Here is a 20,945-nt window from a genome sequence, read left to right on the forward strand (position 1 = left end):
TATTCCCAGGAGTGGTATTGCTGGGTCAAATGGGAGCTCAATTTCTAACTTTTTGAGAATCGTCCATATTGTTTTCCAAAAGGGCTGAACCAGTCGGCATTCCCACCAGCAGTGAAGGAGAGTCCCTTTCTCCCCACATCCACGCCAACACCGGTTGCTTTTGTTTTTTGGGATGTGGGCCAGTCTCTGTGGTGTGAGATGATATCTCATTGTTGTTTTGATCTGCATCTCCCTGATGATTAGTGATGTTGAGCATTTTCTCATGTGCCTCTCAGCCATTCGGATTTCTTCTTTGGAAAAGTTTCTGTTCATTTCATCACCCCATTTTTTGATTGGGTTGGCAGTTTTCTTCTTGTGGAGTTCAACCAGTGCATTGTATATCCTTGTTATCAACCCTTTATCGGATCGGTACTGCATAAATATCCTTTCCCATTCTGTAGATTGTCTTTGTATTTTGGTCACTGTTTCTTTTGAGTTGCAAAAGCTTCTTAGTTTGAGATAAGTCCCATTTATTTATCTTTGTTTTCACTTGCTTGGCCAGTAAGTTTGGCCATTTTCATATGTTATTTATACATTTAACAGCACAACCCATCTATTCCAGCCTTAGGTATTTACCCAAGTATCTCTTTATACTAAGATTTACATATTACTATTTATAGCTATTTTATTAGCGTAATCGGATCTGGAAACAGCCCAGATGTCTGTCATCAGGTGACTGGATAAACATGTTGTTGTAAGCACAATAGAATACTGTTCTGTAATAAAAAGGAATAGACTATTGTTACATCTAACAGCATGAACTATTAAGATAATTATGAGGAGTGTAAGGAACCATAACAACCAACAACCCCAAAATATTATATATTTTGTAATTCTGTTTACATAAATTCTAGAAAATATAAATATATAGTGACAAAAAGATCAAGTGGTTGAAGGATTGCAAAGTAGCACAGGAAGTTTTGGGAGATGATGTTTAGGTTTACTCTCGACTGTGGTGATATACGTATGTATGTAGAGATGTATACATAAGTATAGCTTAAATGCATATTATATCAGTTATAATTTATTTGTAGGCAGTGTCATATCCAGTTCATATTTAAATTTTCCTAATTTTCATAGTTTTTAAAAACTTTATCTGAGCTAGAGAGAGTATAATAGCTAGGGCACTTATCTTACATGCAACCAACTTAGATTTGATCCCTAGCACTATATATGGTTCTCTGTGCACAGCTGGGCGTGGCTCAGAAAATTTTTTTTAAATGTCTAATGGTATAACTAATTTATAATCTCTTAAATTCTAAAAAAGTTTCAAATGCCTTTTATTTTTTCCTGTGAAGTATTTGTTGAGGAAATTGTACATTGTGTTCACAAGAGTTTCTGTCAGTGTCTAGCAGGTTTTTCTCTATTTTTAAATTAGTGTATTCTTTATTTTATTTGATTCTGTTGGGGGGGCAGGGGACTTGGAGCCACAAACAATAATGCTCAGAGACTATTACTCCTGGCTCTGTGCTCAGGAATCACTTTGGTAGTATTCAGGAGGCTGAACCCACTCGCTATGTGCAAAACAAGTGCCTTAACTTGATACTATTTTCTCAGCCCCTAAATTACTGCATTATTTAAATTGGTGGTTGGTAATATTAAATAGTTGAGGCTCAATTTTATCAAGTTATCTTTTTTTTGGTGGTTTTATTTTTTGCCTTTTGGGTCACACCCATTGATGCACAGGGGTCACTCCTGGCTCTGCACTCAGGAATTACCCCTGGCGGTGCTCAGGGGACCATATGAGATGCTGGGAATCGAACCTGGGTCAGCCTCGTGCAAGACAAACGTCCTACCCGTTGTGCTATTGCTCCAGCCCAAGTTATCTTTTTTAGCAAAATTGCGAGATAGGTGGAGAAATAGTACAGGTATAAAGCACTTGCCTTGCATGCTGTTGACCCCAGTTTTATTCTAATACCTGACATGGCATATGGTTACTCAAGGACCTCCAGGTGTGATGCCTGACAATAGAGCCTGAAGAAAGCCCTGAGCACTTCCAGGTGTGATCCCCCAACCTCCAGCAAAAACAACAACAGCAACAACAACAACTTAACAGGGGCTAGAGTGATAGTTCAGTAGACTGAAGCATATGCTTTGCATGTAGGATTCTCAGATTGGAGCTCAGATTTATTTTTGGCGGGGGTGGGGGGAGTTAAGGACACACCTGATTATGCTTAGAGGTTACTCTTAGTTCTGTACTCAGGAATTACTACTGGTGGTACTTGGGGGACCATATGAGATGCTTGAGATCAAACCTACGTTGGCTACATGCAAGGCAAGTGCCCTATCTCCTCTGGCTCCCTGGCAGCCCAGATTTGATCTCTAGCTCTGCCTGGAACCTCCTTCTCATCCCACCGAAGCATCACCAGTGGTTTTGTTTTATTGTTTGTTTTTTTGATTTTGGGGTTCAGCTCATTTTAGTGAGCCTAGCTCTGTACTCAAAAATCACTCCTGGAAGTGCTCAAGGGATCATATGGGATGCTAGGAATCAAACCCAGGTCAACCATGTGGAAGGAAAGTGCCTTACCCACTATACTATCTCTCCGGCCCCACACCACAGTTTTAATCATAGTCTTTTTCTCATCGACTAAGTCTCTATGAAATTATCTGTGAAGTTCCAATATTAGTTGCTCTTGTTCTTTCTCTAAACTTTGTCTTCTACTTTGGAATCACTTTAATAACTAGAATTGTTTCCTCAAGTTTTAACAGATTGTAGGGTTGTAGGGGAAGTAGTTTGATCCCCAGTGTACACACACACACACACACACACACACACACACACACACACGTTTAAATTAATTGCCAATTATTTCCCTTTTACCTCTTCATCTTAATTTCTTCCTCTATTCAAAATAAACACTGTTGTGTGAACTTTCTCATTCTTTGCAGCAAAACAGGATCGGTAACCAAACAACTTCATAATTTGTGAAGTTCTTCTCATGTAAGTAGATGAGGCTTACCTATTTCCAAGGTCACATAGCTAATTAAAATTGGAAAACTGGGAATTTTAATATCTATTTTCTTTTTGAGGGAGGAGGTGTTAGGCCACTGTTGGCTGTGCTCAGAATTTACTCCTGGTAACTGTGGTTAGCTGCATGCGAGGTAAGCTCCTTAATCCCTGTACTTAAGCCTGTATCCTCTGGGTCAGAGTGCTTTTTTTCTTTTTTTTTTTCTTCATCTAATCTTTTAACTGCACCAGTCTTCAAAGCTGGATGACTTTAATTTTTCACCCAGGTGGTGAGTTGTGATACTTACTTGCTTAGTAAGCACAAAGCTTTCCTGAGAACTGGGAGGGGCAGGGGGACTCTGCAGGCATTTAGAGATAAACTTTTTACCTTCCACTGGTCTCCTGAAGCATGTACTCACTGCACAGGGAATAAAGGCATCTCCAGTTCTCAGGACAGGGGCCAGCCCACACTGATGAGTGAAGGAAATAGCAGGGCATGAGGGCTAGCTAGATATATATCACTTGATTTGAGAAATGTTTCTGGAGCTTCCCGGACTAAATGGTAGACCAGTTTCCTGGAGAAAACAGGAATGGATATAACTCCAGTGGAGCTGTATTTAACCTCTATTAGTTAAATTAGTGCTGAGTGTCTGTGGCAGTGTTTCTCAACCTTTTCCCAGCCTTAGCCCACTCTGGCATTGTTTCCTTCCAATGGCCCCACTGTCCTACTCGCTGGCTCCCTAGTCTTGTACCCCAGTCACCCGTTTATACAGTTTTCACCTGTGCTGTCTTTAGAATATCATGGGGGCCAACAGGAGATTTACCAGTCCCCACATTGAAAAACGCTGATCTAAGGAACCTAGTGAAAAGCTGAGTGACGTGTGTTCTGTGTCCCATTATTTTTAAAAGCCGGGTTATTGGGGTATATTTGACATAAGTTTTGACATGCACACAATTGTGTAACCGCTTCTACAGTCAAGATGTAGAACATGTCTCTAGCTGCAAGACCTTCACCCTTTTGTATTAAACTTTTCTCTTCTACTAGACACTGACAGCTATTGATAATGTTTTTTCTATAATTTTATCTTTTCTAGAATGTCAGAAAAAAAGAATATATAGCTTTGAGTCTAGCTTTTTTAATTTAATGTAGTGAATTTAGGCTACTTATACATATAAAGAGGTAATTTCTGTTTATTGCTGCATAGTTGTTAATTTGGTTTTGAGCCTACATCAGCTGTACTCAGGACCTAGTCCTGCCTCTGCAGTCAGTGATCACACCTGCCAGTCTCAGGGGACCATATAGGGTGCCAGGGATTGCACCCGGGTTTTCTGCTTGCAAGGAAAACACCCTACCCACTCTACTATCGCTCTGGCCCCCATGGCTTTATCTTTTTGTAGTTATTTTGTCAGGAATACTACAGCTTCTTTTCTCAGTCATTTGTTGATGGACATTTAGGTGGATTTGATATTTTGGTGATGTCAGTAATGCTATGAACATAGGGTGCAAATATTTTAGTGTTCATTAAATGCTTAGGATTGGTATGGCTGGGTCATATGGTATTTGATGGAAATATTATTTGTGTCATTTGATCTTTTTCTTTCTTTTTGCCCTGTTTGGGGGCCATATCTGGTGGTGTACAGGGCTTGCTCCTTGCTCTTTGCTCAGGGGTCACTCCTGGTGGTACTTGGGGATCATGTGCGGTGTTGGGAATCAAACAAGTGCCTTATCCTCTTTATTATCTCTCCAGTCCCAATTGGACCTTTTTCTTTACATGTCCATGAAAAGTTTTTAAGTCTTAGGATTTCTGGGCCAAAGAGATAGTACTGGGTTAAGGCACTTGCATTAACCGGTCTTGATTGAATCCTCAGCACCATGTCATCCACTGGGCACTGCTGGATAATATGTGTGTTTGTCTGTCCCAGCACCACCACTTCCCCAAGTCTCAATTTCGAGGTTATTTCCAAAACTTAGCCAACCCACATAAGCCTATGGAAATATCCTTATTAGATTCTCTTCACAAACTTGGATGTTCCCAGTGCACCAACAACTCCAGACCTAGTGTCTTAATTTTTTTAAAAAACTATTTGTTATTTTTTAAATAAAAATTGTATTTTCATATTTAGTTTCTGAAAGGAGTCTTTGTAATATTTTTCATAAAGTTGCCCAATTTACATTGCCATCAATAGTATTTTCGAAAATAAATGTTTTTATTATTGGGCGGGGTTGTCCCAACCAGTACACAGGAGACCTGTGGGTCTACCCCATATGGTCCCCCAAGTCTCCCAGGAATGCAGAACCAGGAGTAAGCCCTGAGCACCTTTGAGTGTGGCAAACAAAACGTAAAGTGCATGGGCTGGAGTGACAGCACAGCGGGTAGGGCGTTTGCCTTGCATGCGGCCAACCCAGGTTCGATTCCCAGCATCCCATATCATCCCCTGAGCACTGCCAGGAGTAATTCCTGAGTGCAGAGCCAGGATTAACCCCTGTGCATCGCCATGTGTGACCCCCCCCCCAAAAAAAAAACCATAAAGTGCTGTGACATCAGTGTTAGTGGAGGTGTATAATTTTGTATACTCTAAACATGAGCATCTATTGTAAAAAAATAAAATAACTTTTTTTCCAAGTGCTGTGCTGGTTTGGAGATATATGACTCATTTAACATTTTTGCTCTGTTTATCTGCGGTTCTGGGTTATACTACCCTCCTGACCCTCCAAAACACATGCTGTACTGTATGTCACCATTAAGATTCAGGCATGCAGTAGTAGGTGGGAATTAAGTTTTGAGAAGTTAAATGGTAGGGAAAAGTGAGCAGCTTTTAGAGTTGACTTGGCTCCCTTCATGATCATCATCAGTGCTATAAAGGGTTTCTTAAAACTTCAAGTAACCTTAAGGATGCATTTAATTTTTTCTTCAAGTGAGAGGGCAAAATAAACACAAGGTTGTAAAGGGTTAAAGTGAAAATAGGAACAGAAAAAGCACTCATTGTAGAAATTTGGCAGGACATAGAAGCAGAGAAAGAGTATGAGAGTCGATAGGGAAACCTGAGCATATTTTAAAGCAGAAAGAGGAATCAGTTCAAAGGGAGAACTCAAAGATAGAAAAGCATGTGTAGGAGCAGAATTAGTTGAAGTGAAGATTTAATGAAGTTGTCCTAATTTTGGAAAACTTGAAATAGATCTTACTGTGAAATGTTATTTCTGTATGTTGACGTTTATACTCTTTTCACCTTTTTGAAGGAGGAGGGTTGGCCTAAACCCAACAGTGTTCAGGGGCCATTCGCGTTCCTAGCATTGTTTGTTCCTAGCAGTGTTCAGGGTACCGTATGTGTTTCTGGCCATTCAAACCTGGGCTAGTTAAGGCAAGAGTCTTAACTCCTTGTACTATCTCTCTGGCCCTGCACTTTTTGGGGTGTGTGGATGGGGGCCACACCTTGCAGTACTCCTGGTTCTGTGCTTAGGGGTCACTCCTGGCTGGCCTATGGAGTGCCGGGGAATCAAACCCGGGTCATTTGCATGAAAATTAAGCACCTACCCAGTGTACTATCACTCTAACCCTGGCCTTCACTTTAAAAATTAAGTGAACTAGAGTAAACTTTTCATAAGACCTCATTAAGTTAAATGCTTCATATTATGAAAACAGTTCATTGTAAAAAATAAGAGGAACACATACATAATAAATTACAACTCCACTAGTAATAACTTGTTAATGTTTTAATGAAGCCCCTTTGAATAGATTGATCATGTTTTATATACACGCATATATATATATACATATATACACACATATATATAATCACTGTCATCCCGTTGCTCATCGATTTGCTCGAGTGGGCACCAGTAACATCTCCATTGTGAGACTTCTTACTGTTTTATGGCATATCAAATACACCACGGATAGCTTGCCAGGCTTTGCTGTGCAGGTGAGATACTCTTGGTAGCTTGCCGGGCTCTCCGAGAGGAAACAAACCCAGGTCGGCCAGCGTGCAAGGCAAATGCCCTACCTGGTGTGCTATCACTCCAGCCATATATATATATATATAGATAGACATATATATACATATATATGAATAGATATATCCATATAGGTACTTGTACTATATTTATATTCATAGGTATAGTCTATTGGAACTATTGGAATTCTTCTAAAACAGGACTTTATACTATATATTTGACTTTTCAAGTCTGCTTTTTGAGCTATGCTAAGCAGTTTTATTTTCTTTTTACTTTTTAAAAAATATTTGCTTTGGGGCCACACCTGGTGATGCTTAGGGGTTACTCCTGGCTCTGCACTAAAGAATTTTTTTTGGTGGTACTTGGGGAACCACATGGGATGCCAGGAGTCAAACCCAGGTTTGTCTCTTGCAAGACAGGCACTCTACCCACTGTACTATCTCTGGCCCACTACTTTATTTGTTTTGGTTTCAGACCACACCTGGCTGTTCTCAGGACTTACTCCTGGCTCTGCACTGAGGAATCACTCTTGGCAGGGCTTGGGTGACCAATTTCAGTATTCCTTTGTGAGCACTGATCCTATTTGGATCACCCTTCACATTCTTAGCTCCCTTTTTATCATCTTTCTTTTAACTTGATCCAAATACCTGGTTCTACAGATTACCAAGACAATTCTTGAGAGTCTAGTAGCTGAATTTAGTGGAAAGGAAATCAGTATCTCCATTCCTTAAAAAATGTCCCAGAAGAATCTTATCTTTATTTTCTTTTTCACTCCCTTACACTGAAATTCTTTATCTGTTTTTGGTGGGGGAGGGGTTGGGCCATACTTGATTGTGACCAAGACTTATTCTTGGCTCTGTGCTCAGGGTCATCTGTCACTCCTGCTGGTGTTCAGAGGACCATATGTGGTGCTAGGAATAAACTGGGTTTACTGCAAGCAAGGCAAGGACTTTCCCTATCCCTAGGGCCCCTCCCTAAAATTCTTGCTTTTCTGTTTTTGTTTTGGGCCACATGTGGCTGTGCTTAGGGCTCTCACCTAGTTCTGAGTCAGGGATCACTCCTGGTGGGACTCAGGAACATATGGAATGACAGGGATTGAACCTGGGTCAGCCACATGAAAGGCAAATGCCCTATTAACTGTACTATCTTTCTAGCCTTCCTCACTCCAGTTCTTGAAGAAAAAAAGAAAACAACATGTTTATCCCTCCCTTTCCTTTGTGTGTGGCAACTATTTAAGTAATGCTCCATAAATCTCCTGGAGGGCCTTAGCAGAAAGAAGAAAGGGCTCCCATCATCAGGTGCGGGAAGTATGATATGTGGGGTTTCTTTAGAGTTGTTTCTGCCTATTTGTCTCATTATCTCCTCAGAAGAAATTTTATTTTTATATTATTCCGCTTTTTTAATATTTAGGATTGAAAAACTGACTCTGGTTGAGATTGAATAAGCTTTAGTTAATGCAAACAAAGATATGATAGAATAGCATATGTCATAAACTCTGTCACTAGGTAAGCCTTTTGGTGCTGGTTACTTGATCTTTGGGGTTAAAATACTCATTCTGAGGAGCCAGAGCTATAGTGCAGTGGGCAAGGTGCTTCTTTCCTTGCATGCAGTCGATCCAGGTTAGATCCTTGCATCCGTATGGTCCCCCGAGCACCACCAGGAGTGATTCCTGAGCACAGAGCCAGGAGTCAGCCTGAGCATTGCCAGGTGTGGCCTATCTCACACACACATACACACACACACAAGTGGAGGGGGACAGAGTGATAATAGAGCAGGTAGGGAGCTTGCCTTGTATGCATCTGACCAGGTTTGATCCCCAGCTTCCCATACGGTCTTCCAACACAGCCAGGAGTAATTCCCAAGTTTAGAGCCACGAGTAATCCATGAGCATCGCCAGATGTATCTCCCAAAACTAATTAATAAAATACAATAAAATTCTTTTTAACTTTCAGAGTTTTAGGGAAGACTGTGCACAGCCTTGTGTAATAGAATGACTCTATGGAGATTGGAGAAGAATCATTGATAATAGAATATTAATTTCATTCTTTATATACACCATACTTCAGTTTTTCAAGAAGAGATAAAATTGCTAGTGATATCGCAGAGTTAAATATAATTATCAACTGTATTAATGTAGAAAGTTTTAAGTTAATTTGGTCTTGAGCAATAATTCAAATTATTAGAGACAAAGTCCAGACCTGTTTCATTCCTGTATGATGAATTCTTCCCATTGTTGTGATTAGGTAGGGAGTGTCTGAACTCTTAAAGCTATTTAATCTCTTGATTTGGCAGCCATTGTAGATTATATGAACAGACTTCTTTTCATATTTCTCTTAGAAAATAGTTATATAAAGGACATTTGTTCCTCCAGCTCCTTCCACAATCTAATTTTTCTACTTTTTCAAAATTACTCAGTGAGGGGCTAACGCAATATTAGAGTGGGTAGAGCATTTGCCTTGCACAAGGCCAGGCTGGGCTCCATCCCTGGCATCATCTATGCTCCCCTGAGCATTGCCATGAGTAATTCCTGAGTGCAGAGCCAGGAGTAACCCTGGAGCATCACCGGGTGTGGGCTTAACACTCTCCCTGCAAAATAACCAGTGCAATCACTGAATTATCTTAAGAAAATATGTACTATAACTAGTGTTCAGAACAGTTATAAGTATTTTGGTCTCTTAGTGTTTCCTGGGCTTGCTTTTATTCTAATAAGGCTTACTTTTATTCCTTTCTCATCAAAACACTCCACGTTTCTAGAATCACTCTCTTGAGCAAATCTTAATCCCATTTTAAATTATTTTATCTCTGTATTAGAAATTTCAACTTTAGAATTACCTAGAAACCTAGGCACCAGAAGAGTACATCTGGAGAGTTGCCTTGCAGGGGGCTGTCCGGATTTGCTCCCCTGCACCCCATTTTGTCCCCCAAGCCTGCAATGAGTGATCCATGAGTGGGAGCCAGGAGTAAGCCCTGAACACAGCCAGATGTGTCTGCCAAAAAATCTTGTGTAAAGTTCTTTTGTATATAGCTATTGCAGTTTTCATAATGTCCTTCTCTTAAAAAGTTTTATTGAGGTATATAGAGAACTGTACAAACATCATCCCTACATACAATATTTTTTTGTTTTGTGTTGTTTTTGGGCCACACATAGCTGTGCTTACTGTGGCTTACTGCCACCTCCGGGATCACTCCTGTTCATGGTCGGGGGAACCATGTGCAGTGCTGGGGATTGAACAGGTCAGCTGCATGCAAGACAGATATTTTACCCACCATTCTGTCTCTTCAGCCACTAGTCCTAGAACATTTCTCTTATCTACTCTCCACTATTTGTTATTTTTTTCTCACCTCAGCCCCTAGAAACTATTTATTTTCTGTTTTATTTGATTTTATGATTTGGAACATTTCATGGTAGTGAAATCACATAATATGTAGCCTTTTGTATTCTACTTCACTTAGCATGGTGATTTATATATAAAAATATACATATATACATACACACATATACACACATATTAGTTTGTAACAATTTTTCATTTCTTTTTGCTGTTGAGTGACATTCCATTGAATATATTAGGCTTTACTTACCTTTTCACTAGTTGATGGACATTTGGGCCTTTATTCTCCATTATGAAAAATGTAGTGAACATTTGCATGCAAGTCTTTTTTTTTTCTTTTTAATTTTCAGATTACTCAGTTTTTAATGAGTTTTCTATTTTGCGTAAAATGTTTAATTACACAAAACGACAGAATGATTCAAAAAAGATAGAAAGGATCACATGTGTATAAGAACTGTAATCTTAAGAAGCAAAATTCAGTATTTCCAGACTACCATAGCAGCAGATGTACATTATTCAGACCAATAAACCAAATTATTACAACCACTACTGCTCTGACTAGCAATATATCTCAGTCATAATGGGCTTCTATTAGAATGAAATTAAGTGTTAATAACTAAATCAAAATATTTGAATATTAACATACATCAAGGATAAAAATGGGTAATAAACACAAAGAGATGGTGATGCAGCTGCTTCCTGCCAGAAGTCCTGGGGAACATATTTTGCTCCTTTCCATATCTGTGACACAAGCCACCATGACTTCAATTTAGAGGGTATGCATGCAAGTCTTTATGTGAACATTAGCTTTTATTTCTCACAAGTAAATATTGGAAATGTAGAATTGCTGTGTCATCTAAATCTATACTTAGCATTTAAAGAAGCTGCCAAACTAATTTTCAGAGTTGTAGCACTGTCATCCCATTGTTCATCGATTTGCTCGAGCGGGCATCAGTAATGTCTCCATTGTGAGACTTGTTGTTACTCGATATGTTTTTGGCATATCGAATACACCACGGGTAGCTTTCCAGGCTCTGCTGTGTGGGCGCGATACTCTTGGTAGTTGGTCAGGCTACCAACTAGAGGGATGGAGGAATCAAATCCAGCTTAGCCACATGCAAGGCAAACGCCCTACCCGCTGTGCTATGGCTCCAGTCCAATCTTAAGGAAAGAAATTACCAAGTCTTTTTTTTTTTTTTTGCCTTTTGATTCACACCCGGCAATGCACCTGGAAAGGTAGCCGCCCCCTCGCCCATCACGCAACGCACGTTTGTGGGGAACCTGGTGCTAGACCATTTCAGAGTTGTACTGTTTTAAATTTCTACAGTAATGATCAAACCCTCGTCAACCACAATGCAAATCAAGTGCCTTACCTGCTGTATTATCTCTCTGGCTTACCTATAATTTCTTATTAAAGCTGTTCAAGGTGGTGTGAAGTAGTACCTTATGAAAGTAGTACTGTGGTTTTGTCTTGCATTTTTAATTTATTTTAATTTTTCTATTATTTATTTATTTTGCTTTATGGGTCACACCTGGCAGTGCACAGGGGTTACTCCTGGCTCTGCACTCAGGAATCACCCTTGGCGGTGCTCAGCAGACCATATAGGCTGCTGGGAATCGAACCCGGTCCGCCGCGTGCAAGGCAAACCTCCCTACCCGCTGTACTATTGCTCCAGCCCCTGTCTTGCGTTTTTTAAAATAAAGTCCTTCACTCTAAAAGTTCTACGTTATATGTTCTTTAAAAAACTGTTTTGTGGGGCTGGAGTGATAGCACAGCAGGTAGGGCATTTGCCTTGCACGTGGTCGACTCGGGTTCGATTCCCAGCATTCCATATGGTCCCCTGAGCACTGCCAGGGGTAATTCCTGAGTGCAGAGCCAGGAATAACCCCTGTGCATCACCGGGTGTGACCCAAAAAGCAAAAAAAAAAAAAAACCCAAAACTGTTTTGGTTGACAGTGAAATGAATGTAGACAGGAATTGCTGGGACCCAGGTTGGCTGCATGCAAAGAAAGCACCCTATTCACTAGTCTATCTCTCCAGAGGCCCCTGATTTTTTTTTTTTTTTTATACAAGACTAACAAAAAGAGGGGTGGGGCAATAACACAGCGGGTAGGGCATTTGCCTTGCACGCAGCCGACCCGGTTCTATTCCCAGCATCCCATATGGTCGTTGCCCCCCTCCCCCCCCAGCACTGCCAGGAGTAATTCCTGAGTGCAGAGCCAGGAGTAATCCCTGACATCGCTGGGTGTGACCCAAAAAGCGGAAAAAAAAAAAAAGACTAACAAAAAGATTTCTACACACTAAAGGATCAGTGCTTATCATTTTGTTCAGCAATAAAATATTTTAAATTAAAATATGTAATTTTTTAGACAGTACCTCTGTAGATGTCAATGTTTTTCTTATGAAATGAGGACAGAATATTAACAGTGATATCTTCTAAAGGAAAAAGTATTCAAATTAGGGATCTGGAGATACCTCACAGGGCTACAACAGCATGCTTTGGCATGAAGGAGACTGAGGTTCAATTCCTGGCTCTACATGGCCTTTTGGGTATTGTGGGAGCAATACATGTTTCTATTAGTTTTGACAGACAATATGTATTTTGTTTTGGGACTCGAGTTCCCCAGAATGCCTTCTGCGCTTTTTTCTGGAGTGTATAAGACTTCCTGCAAGCCTTTGTGGGCCAAATGGTAGAAGAGAGGTTAAACATCTCAACATTTAAGATGTAAATATTCACTTTCATTTGGGTCTTCTTCTCAACCTCATTTAGGGTGAACATTTGCATGATTACTTCTTATGTTAAAATTCTCTTGGGGCTGGAGCAATAGCACAGTGGGTAGGGCATTTGCCTTGCACGCAGCTGACCCTGGTTGATTCCCAGCATCCCATATGGTCCCCTGAGCACCGTCAGGGGGTAATTCCTGAATCAGAGCCAGGAGTAATTCCTGTGCATCACCAGGTGTGACCCAAAAAGTAAAAAAAAGCTCTCTTAAGGTTTTCATAGACCAAAAAGCCTTTTATTGGAGTGGAAAAGTGGCTCTAGGAGTCTTAACTATCATAAATACATGTGCAATCATTATAGCTTCTTTTTTTTTGTTTTCCTATTTTGGTTTGTGGGCCACGCTTAGGGCTACTCCTGGCTCATTGCCCTGGGGGTCTTGAGACTATAGGGCCCATATCTCAGCCTCCTGTGTGAAAAGCATTTGCTCCAGCCTACTGAGAGCGCTCTCTCTCTCTCTCTCTCTCTCTCTCTCTCTCTCTCTCTCTCTCTCTCTCTCTCCTTTCTGTACTTTTTAGTTTTGATTTTGGGCTACAATAATGATTTGTGGCTGTGTGCGCAGGGATCATGCTTAAGGAATCTTAAGCTGTGTGGACCATTGAACCTTAGTCAGCTGCGTGCAAGGCGAGCGAGCACCCTACCTGCTGTACTCTATGTATAGTTCCTATAGTTCTTTTTTAAGCCACCTTTACTCCACTTTTTTATCCCCACTTTTTGAAATCCTCAGTATTGCCCATGCCTAAAACTTTGAAAAGATTGTGCTTTTTATAAATATTTCATTTCATCTTACTACTGATTTAGTACACAGAGCCTGGCAAGCTACCTGTGGCGTATTCAATATGCCCAAAACAGTAACAAGTCTCACAATGGAGACGTTACAGGTGCCTTCTTGAGCAAATCAATGAATGAGACCACAGTGCGACAGTGCTACTGATTTAATATTTGGCTTTTCTAACTATGCTTATTATTTATTAATTTATTTTTTCTTTTTGGGTCACACCTGGCGATGCACAGGGGTTACTCCTGGCTTTGCACTCAGGAATTACTCCTGTTGATGCTCAGGGGACCATATGGGATGCTGGGAATCGAACCCGGGTCAGCCGCATGCAAGGCAAACGCCCTGTCCGCTGTGCTATTGCTCTAGCCCCTATTATTTTTTTATCACTTTTCATTTGCAATTTTCAGATTGTTGCCATCACTTAAACTTTTATGCTTCTAAAACACTTTATTGGGGACTGGAGAGATAGTCCAGTAAGTAGGGTACTTGCCTTGTACACGGCCAACCTGGGTTCAATCCTGGCTCTTCAGATGGTCCCCCAGCCTCGCCAGGAGTGATTTCTGAACACAGAGCCAGGAGTAAACCCTGAGCACCATCCATGTGGCCAAAACAAAAACAAAATTAAAAACAAAGAACCACTGACTTTATTGAGTACTGGAGAGATAGCTCAACAGGCTGAGCACATGCTTTGCATGCCCATATTCAATCCCCAGCACTGCATGATCCCTGGCACTGCAGGGAGCAACCTCATAACAGAGCCAGGAAGGAGTAGCCTTCCATCCTCACTTTCATTCTCACTTCCATCCTCAGTGACTTGGGTGTGGTCCAGATCCGAACTGAAAACCCCCTCTCGCCAGTAGGAATGACTGCATGTTGTGCAATACATCAATACATTATCTTTACGTTAAAGTTCCCCTTCCTTTACAGTCTTTGGAAAAGATAATTTGTGATCTAGTTCTGCCTATTTCTCCTGTTTCTCTCCCTCCGGCAGCCAACCTTCAGCCTAAGCTCCAGTCACGTGCATCTACTTAGGAGATTGCCAAACAAACCATGTTGCTTCATGCCTTTCCGTTCTTCTCATGCTGTTTTCTCAGTGTGCTGTTTGTCCTTTAAGACTTTGTTTAGTGTTTCTGTTGTCAGAAGCCTTACTGACTCACGTGTCTGCCCCTCTGTCAGTGCTTATTACAAAACTTAATTTTACAGTTTTGTCCTTGAGATTTCTTAACATGTGGGTATAGGTGGGAGGTCTGTCTATGGATTAATGGGAGGAAATCTTTAAATTATTTGCAGAATTTTACACTTCTGCATGTGTAGAAATTTCTCTAAGCAAGGTGTTTTTTTCTCTAGGATGGTGCATCAGAAGTAAGTGGGAGGGACATAGAGAGAGTCTAGGGATTGATTGTCTTGCATGTGGCCCACCCCAGTTTGATCCCCAGCACTACATATGGTTCCCAGGAGTGCCACCGGGTGTGGCCAAAACAAAACAAAACAAAACAAAACAAAAAATAGGATGTGGAACTTTTAAAAAACATCATTGCAGAAGGCTCAAGAGAGAGTACAGGGGCTGGAGTGATAGCACAGCGGGCAGGGCATTTGCCTTGCACACGGCCGACTCATGTTCGATTCCCAATATCCCATATTGTCCCCCGAGCACCGCCAGGAGTAATTCTTGAGTGCATGAGCCAGGAGTAACCCCTGTGCATCACCGGGTGTGACCAAAAAAAGCAAAAAAAAAGAGAGAGAGAGAGAGAGTACAGTGGGCAGTACACTCGTCTCACACACAGCTGACCTGGGTTCAATCCCTGATGTCTCTATGGTCCCTTGAGCACTTCCAGGAGTAAATATGGTCCCTTGAGCACTGCTAGGAGTAAGGCCTGAGCACCAAGAGGTGTGGACCCAAACAAAAACAAAACAAAAAAGAAAAGAAAAGAAATTATTGCATTGGGTTTTCTAACAGTACCTGCTGAGCTATGGTTTGAAGTTGTGGTTCTGTAATAGAGAACATGCCTTAAAAATATGAGGCCCTGGTTTGTTCAACCTGGCAAGTGTCTCTCTCAATCTGTTTTTAGAACAGGATCCTACTTCATTATCTACGTTAACTCTAGGGGTTGGCAAATAGTGCTTGGTAAGTGTTTTAAGAGAGTTGGGCTTGTGTGAGGGCATCACCTGAAATAAGTTTCCTGTGTGAAATCAGAGTGCAAGTGAGGAACTTTCTCTTGCAATGTAAATGAGTAACAATATCTATTTTATCCCTTTTGAATATAATTGGAGTAATAGAGTATGGATTAATTTTTCAAAGATAGAGGAAAATTTTGCAGAACCAGCTACAAGAGTGAATGAAAAATTTAAGCATTATGTTTAAAGCAAGTCACAAATGCAAAATCTAAGTTGGTTCCTCTGGCTACTTGTGGTTGCATTTGCCCACAGTTACATACCTTACATACCACTACTGTATCAATCTGATTTCATAATTTATAAGTATAACACATGGCTAATGATGTGGGAAAGGGGGATATTGGTATGTTGCATTGGCAAAACTTACATGTCATATTACTGTAACATTGCTGTAACTGGTTGCCACCAAAGAGAGAGAGAAAGAGAGAGCTATAGAGCCAGAGAGAGGAGGGAGGGAGGGAGAGACAGAGAGAGGAAAAGCACCTGCCATAGAGGTAGGCAGGGGGTGGGGGTTGGAGGATGATGGGAGGGAACCTGGGGACACTGGTACTGGGAAATGTACACCAGTCGAGGGATGGGTGTCAGAATACTGTATGACTGAAATCTAATCGTGAACAGCTTTGTAAGGGTCCATCTCAAGGTGCTTCAATAAAAACTAAAAATAGAGATATTGCACAAGCCTTGCTTATGCATGACCTTGGGTTCCATTCATCAGACTGCAGGCTGCAAATATCACTAGGTATGATCTGCAAATGCTGCCCTTCCTCCGCATTTGGGATGGGGGGAGGACAGGGGGAGTGCCCACTCAGTGGTGCTCAGGACATATAGATCACTCCTGGCTGGGCTCAGAAAACTATGTGGTGCTGTAGTTCAAACCTGGGCTGGCTGCTTATTGGGCAAGTGTTCTATTCTCTGTACTCTTACTCCGGCTCCCTTCCCTAACTTTTTTCAATAGGAATGAGAATAGAAGGAAATGTAATTTTCTGGAGTGTTTTATCTTATATTTCCTCCTAGTTCCTAGTTCAAGGTTATTTATTCTTTTTGTGTGTGTGTAGTAACAATGCATTATATTTTCTGTGAATCCACAGTTCTGTTCCTTGTTTTTGTTTTTTCCGGTGCCTGGGATTGAACCTAGGACCTTAGACATGTAAGGCATGTGCTCTACCACTGACCCACATTCTCAGCGAAAGGAACAATGGTATCTTAAATAGTTTGGGTGTGTGTGTTTCACTGAAAACTAGCATGTAAATAGTATATGAGGGGCTGGAGTAATAGCACAGCGGGTAGGGCATTTGCCTTGCACGCGGCCAACCTGGGTTCGATTCCCAGCATCCCACCCTGAACACCACCAGGAGTAATCCCTGAGCACAGAGCCAGGAGTAACCCCTGTGCATCGCCAGGAGTGACCCCAAAAAGCAAAAAAAATAAAAAAAATTTAAAAATAATAAATAAATAAATAAATAAATAAGTAGTATACGAAGTTCTCCACGGAAAATCCACTTCCATCCTTCAGCATACATTTATTCCAGTGGAAGGTTCTAAAAAGTCTATGAATTAGAATTATGCCCTGCTTTTATATGGTGTGCAACTATTTTATTTCCATATGTAAAGGAAATGATCAGGATTTTTGTTATTTACATTTTCTTTTTACTGTTTTTATTTTGTTTAGGTATTTAAGAGATTATGGCATCTGAAACCCACAATGTTAAAAAACGAAACTTTTGTTATGATATTGAGGATCATTCCATTGATCTTCCTAGAAAAAGGATCTCTAATTTCACTAGTAAGAACATGAAGGAGGTAAGTCCACAATTCCAAGGTAGTGGGTAAGACATACCTTATTCAGAATGCAATAACAAACTATCATAAGTTGGGTTGTTTATAAATCAAAAAACTTTCTCATAGTTTGGGATGCTTAGAAGCCCAGGATTTGGCAGATCAAGCCTGCCAGGTTTTGAGTCTGTTGAGGAACCATTTTCTGGTTCATAGTTGTCCATCTTCTAGCTGTACCTCACATGATATAAGAGGCCAGAGAAATTAATGAGGCCCTTTATTTAAGCCACTAATCCCATTCATGAAATTTGACAGCTAATGACCTACTTTGTAAGGGAAGAATGTTAATATTTTCAGTGTGAATTTATGGGAAAAATGATCCTTCTGTCCATAGCAGACAGTTTATGCAGTAAGATTTGTGAATTGTTCTGGTTAAATCTGTTTAAACAGTAGGAACCTAATTATAATGCTTGACTTAGCCAAATTAAACGGAATTGATAAACTATTGAAAACTTTTTTTGTCAAAAACTCTAAAATCTTTTAGTCCTGATGCACTGTACCTGGTATAATTAAATGTTAAAGAGCTATCTTTGAGATGCTTTTTGTTCTTAATTGCAAGTCTGATTAACACTGATATAATTTCCTTTAAGCTATGTTAAAATTTAGTTCTTACATTAACTATTCTCACATAACTATTTTGTGAGTAGGGATATGAAAAATAGGAAAATGGATAAATTTCTTTCCCAAAAATTTACAGCATATAGTATTGTCATTGATTGAGACTATAATATTAGAACAGAGAAAGCTTTAATTGGAAACATTTAAATGTTGAATTTTAGGTTTGTTAATACCAGTCATAGTTGATATAGCTTATTTAAAGAGCTAGCTGCAGTTACTTACTTTTATTTTTCAGGTTAAGAAATCTCCAAAACAGTTGGCTGCTTACATAAATAGGTAAGAATTTCTTTAAGATTGTGGGGAGGGCTGGAATGATAGTACAGCGGGTAGGGCGTTTGCCTTGCAGGTGGCCGTCCCTTGGTCCCCCGAGCACCGACAGAAGTAATTCCTGAGTGAAAAGGCAGGAGTAACCCCTGTGCATTGCTGGTGTGACCTCAAAAAAAGCAAAAAATAAATAAATAAATAAAAAGATTGTGGGGAAACAGCAAGTATTAAAAGCTGGCTACATGTGAAAATTTTTTTGAAAAGTCTTTTTTTTTTTAATGATTAACTTATTGTCACGCAGCTCCTTTCTGTCAGGTACTGTACTAAACATGAGTGTTATCTCTTATCATATAGTTCTTGTAGATAATAGATATCATTGTCTTGGTAAAGATTAAAGAAGTAAATTGTTCAGTATCTTATACCTACAGAGTGATAAAGTGGTATTTATTCTCAGATCTGTTGAGATGGGTCCCTTCTCAAAATTATAGTCAGAACAATTTGTTATTCATCTTCTTACTCCTTTTTTTTTTGTAAGATACCATGATTTCTAAAGTTTTTAAAATAGGTTACAGGCATAAAGTATTCTTAGGTCTAGTCCTACCACCGTAGACCCCATCCAGTGGCCCCAGATTCCTCCTACCCCCAACCCCATCTTCTTGATTTATTTTTTTTTAATTGAATCACGGTGAGATACAGTTACCAACTTACAAGCTTTCATGATTATGTTTCAGTCATACAATGATTCTGCCATCCCCACCCCTTCCCATTCTCTGCCTCAGTGGCAGGCACATTCCCTCTTAGTCTCTTTCCTTTTGGTGTTATGGTTTGCAATATAGGTACTTAAGAGGCCATCATGTTTGGTTCATAGTCTATACTTTCAGCACACATCTCTCATCCTGAGCGATCGCTCCAACCATCATTTACTTAGTGGTGCCTTCTCTATCCCAGATGCTTTTCCCCCGAGTATGTGAGGCTGGCTTCCAAGCTGTGGAGCAATCCTTTTGGCACTTATCTCTACTGTCCTTAGGTGTTAGTCTCTTATTATGTTACTTTGTATTCCACAAACAAATGCAGTCATTCTATGTCTGTCCCTCTCTTTCTGACTAATTTCACTTAGCATGATATTCTCCATGTCCATCCACTTATATGCATATTTCATTATTTCATCTTTTCTAACAGCTGCATAGTATTCCATTGTGTAGAAGTACTAAAGTTTCTTTGCTTTTTTTTTGGGGGGGGGGATCACACCCAGAGATGTACAGGAGTTACTCCTGGCTCTGCACTCAGGAATTTCCCCTGGCAGTGCTCAGGGGACCATATGGGATGCTGGGAATCGAACCCGGGTCAGCCACATGCAAGGCAAATGCCCTATCTGCTGTGCTTTTGCTCCAGCGCCCCCCCCCACCCCCCGGTCGTCTTTCTGCTTGATTTTTAATTTTAATTTGGTCGTTTTGGTCCCATGCTGTCACTGGTTGGGTTTAGTTGTGTAGGGATACCTTACCTACCTTACCTCTACACCAACCACTGAGACACCTGAGACCCCTGGTCCTTGCCTCTATGTTATTTCCAGGCTTTCTTTTAATTGCTTCTCTCCCTCAATTCTCTCCTTCCTTGGCATTTTTAACTTTGTAATCTAGAGCCAATCTTTTACCCACCTTTGATATTCAGTATTCCCTAGACAAATGTTTCTATAAACAATAATTAGTGGGAACATCTCTTATTTGTCCTGTCTTTGACTTAAGTGAAGTTAAATTTAAGTTGCAGCAAATTCAACAATATCATAATTTCTTATGGTTGCATCATATTTCATTGTGTATAGCAATCACAGCTTTGTTATCCACTCTTCTGTCTTTAGACACCTGTATTGTTTCCATCTCCTTGTTGTTGTGCTAAATGCTACAGTGAGCAAAGGTGTGTGTGTGTATCTTTTTAAATGAATGTTACTGAGTGTGCCTTAGAGTTTCCCAGTGGCTAATAGATACATGATACACAATAGATTGAATGCAGAAGGAGATGAAAAGAATCCTTTTCTGTTAATCAGATATTAGAATTTGTATAAAAATGTAAGATACTATAATCCTTTTTACTATATATCTACATATGTTTATATATTTAATTTTGCTTTCAAAAATTCGGGATGAGGGTAAAAGACCCTGTAGATTTGTTAGGGTATATTACTTTTTTATCTTATTTAAAAAAAATTTATTATTAAAGTTGAGGTAATAAG

At 40.1% G+C, this 20,945-nt stretch overlaps 1 protein-coding gene across 1 annotated transcript in view; it reads left to right on the forward strand.

The window, feature by feature from the left end:
• KATNBL1 (katanin regulatory subunit B1 like 1) overlaps nt 1-20,945 on the forward strand; it is a 66,982-nt gene that overhangs the window by 24,819 nt on the left and 21,218 nt on the right. Inside the window, exons 2-3 of the mRNA XM_004609537.2 lie at nt 17,673-17,803; nt 18,690-18,730. Coding sequence (XP_004609594.2) covers nt 17,687-17,803; nt 18,690-18,730 — 158 coding nt within the window. The 5' untranslated portion in view covers nt 17,673-17,686. The remainder of the gene's footprint in view (nt 1-17,672; nt 17,804-18,689; nt 18,731-20,945) is intronic.

This window comes from Sorex araneus, chromosome 3 (genome assembly GCF_027595985.1).
Source record: "Sorex araneus isolate mSorAra2 chromosome 3, mSorAra2.pri, whole genome shotgun sequence".
NCBI classification, from domain to species: Eukaryota; Metazoa; Chordata; class Mammalia; order Eulipotyphla; family Soricidae; genus Sorex; species Sorex araneus.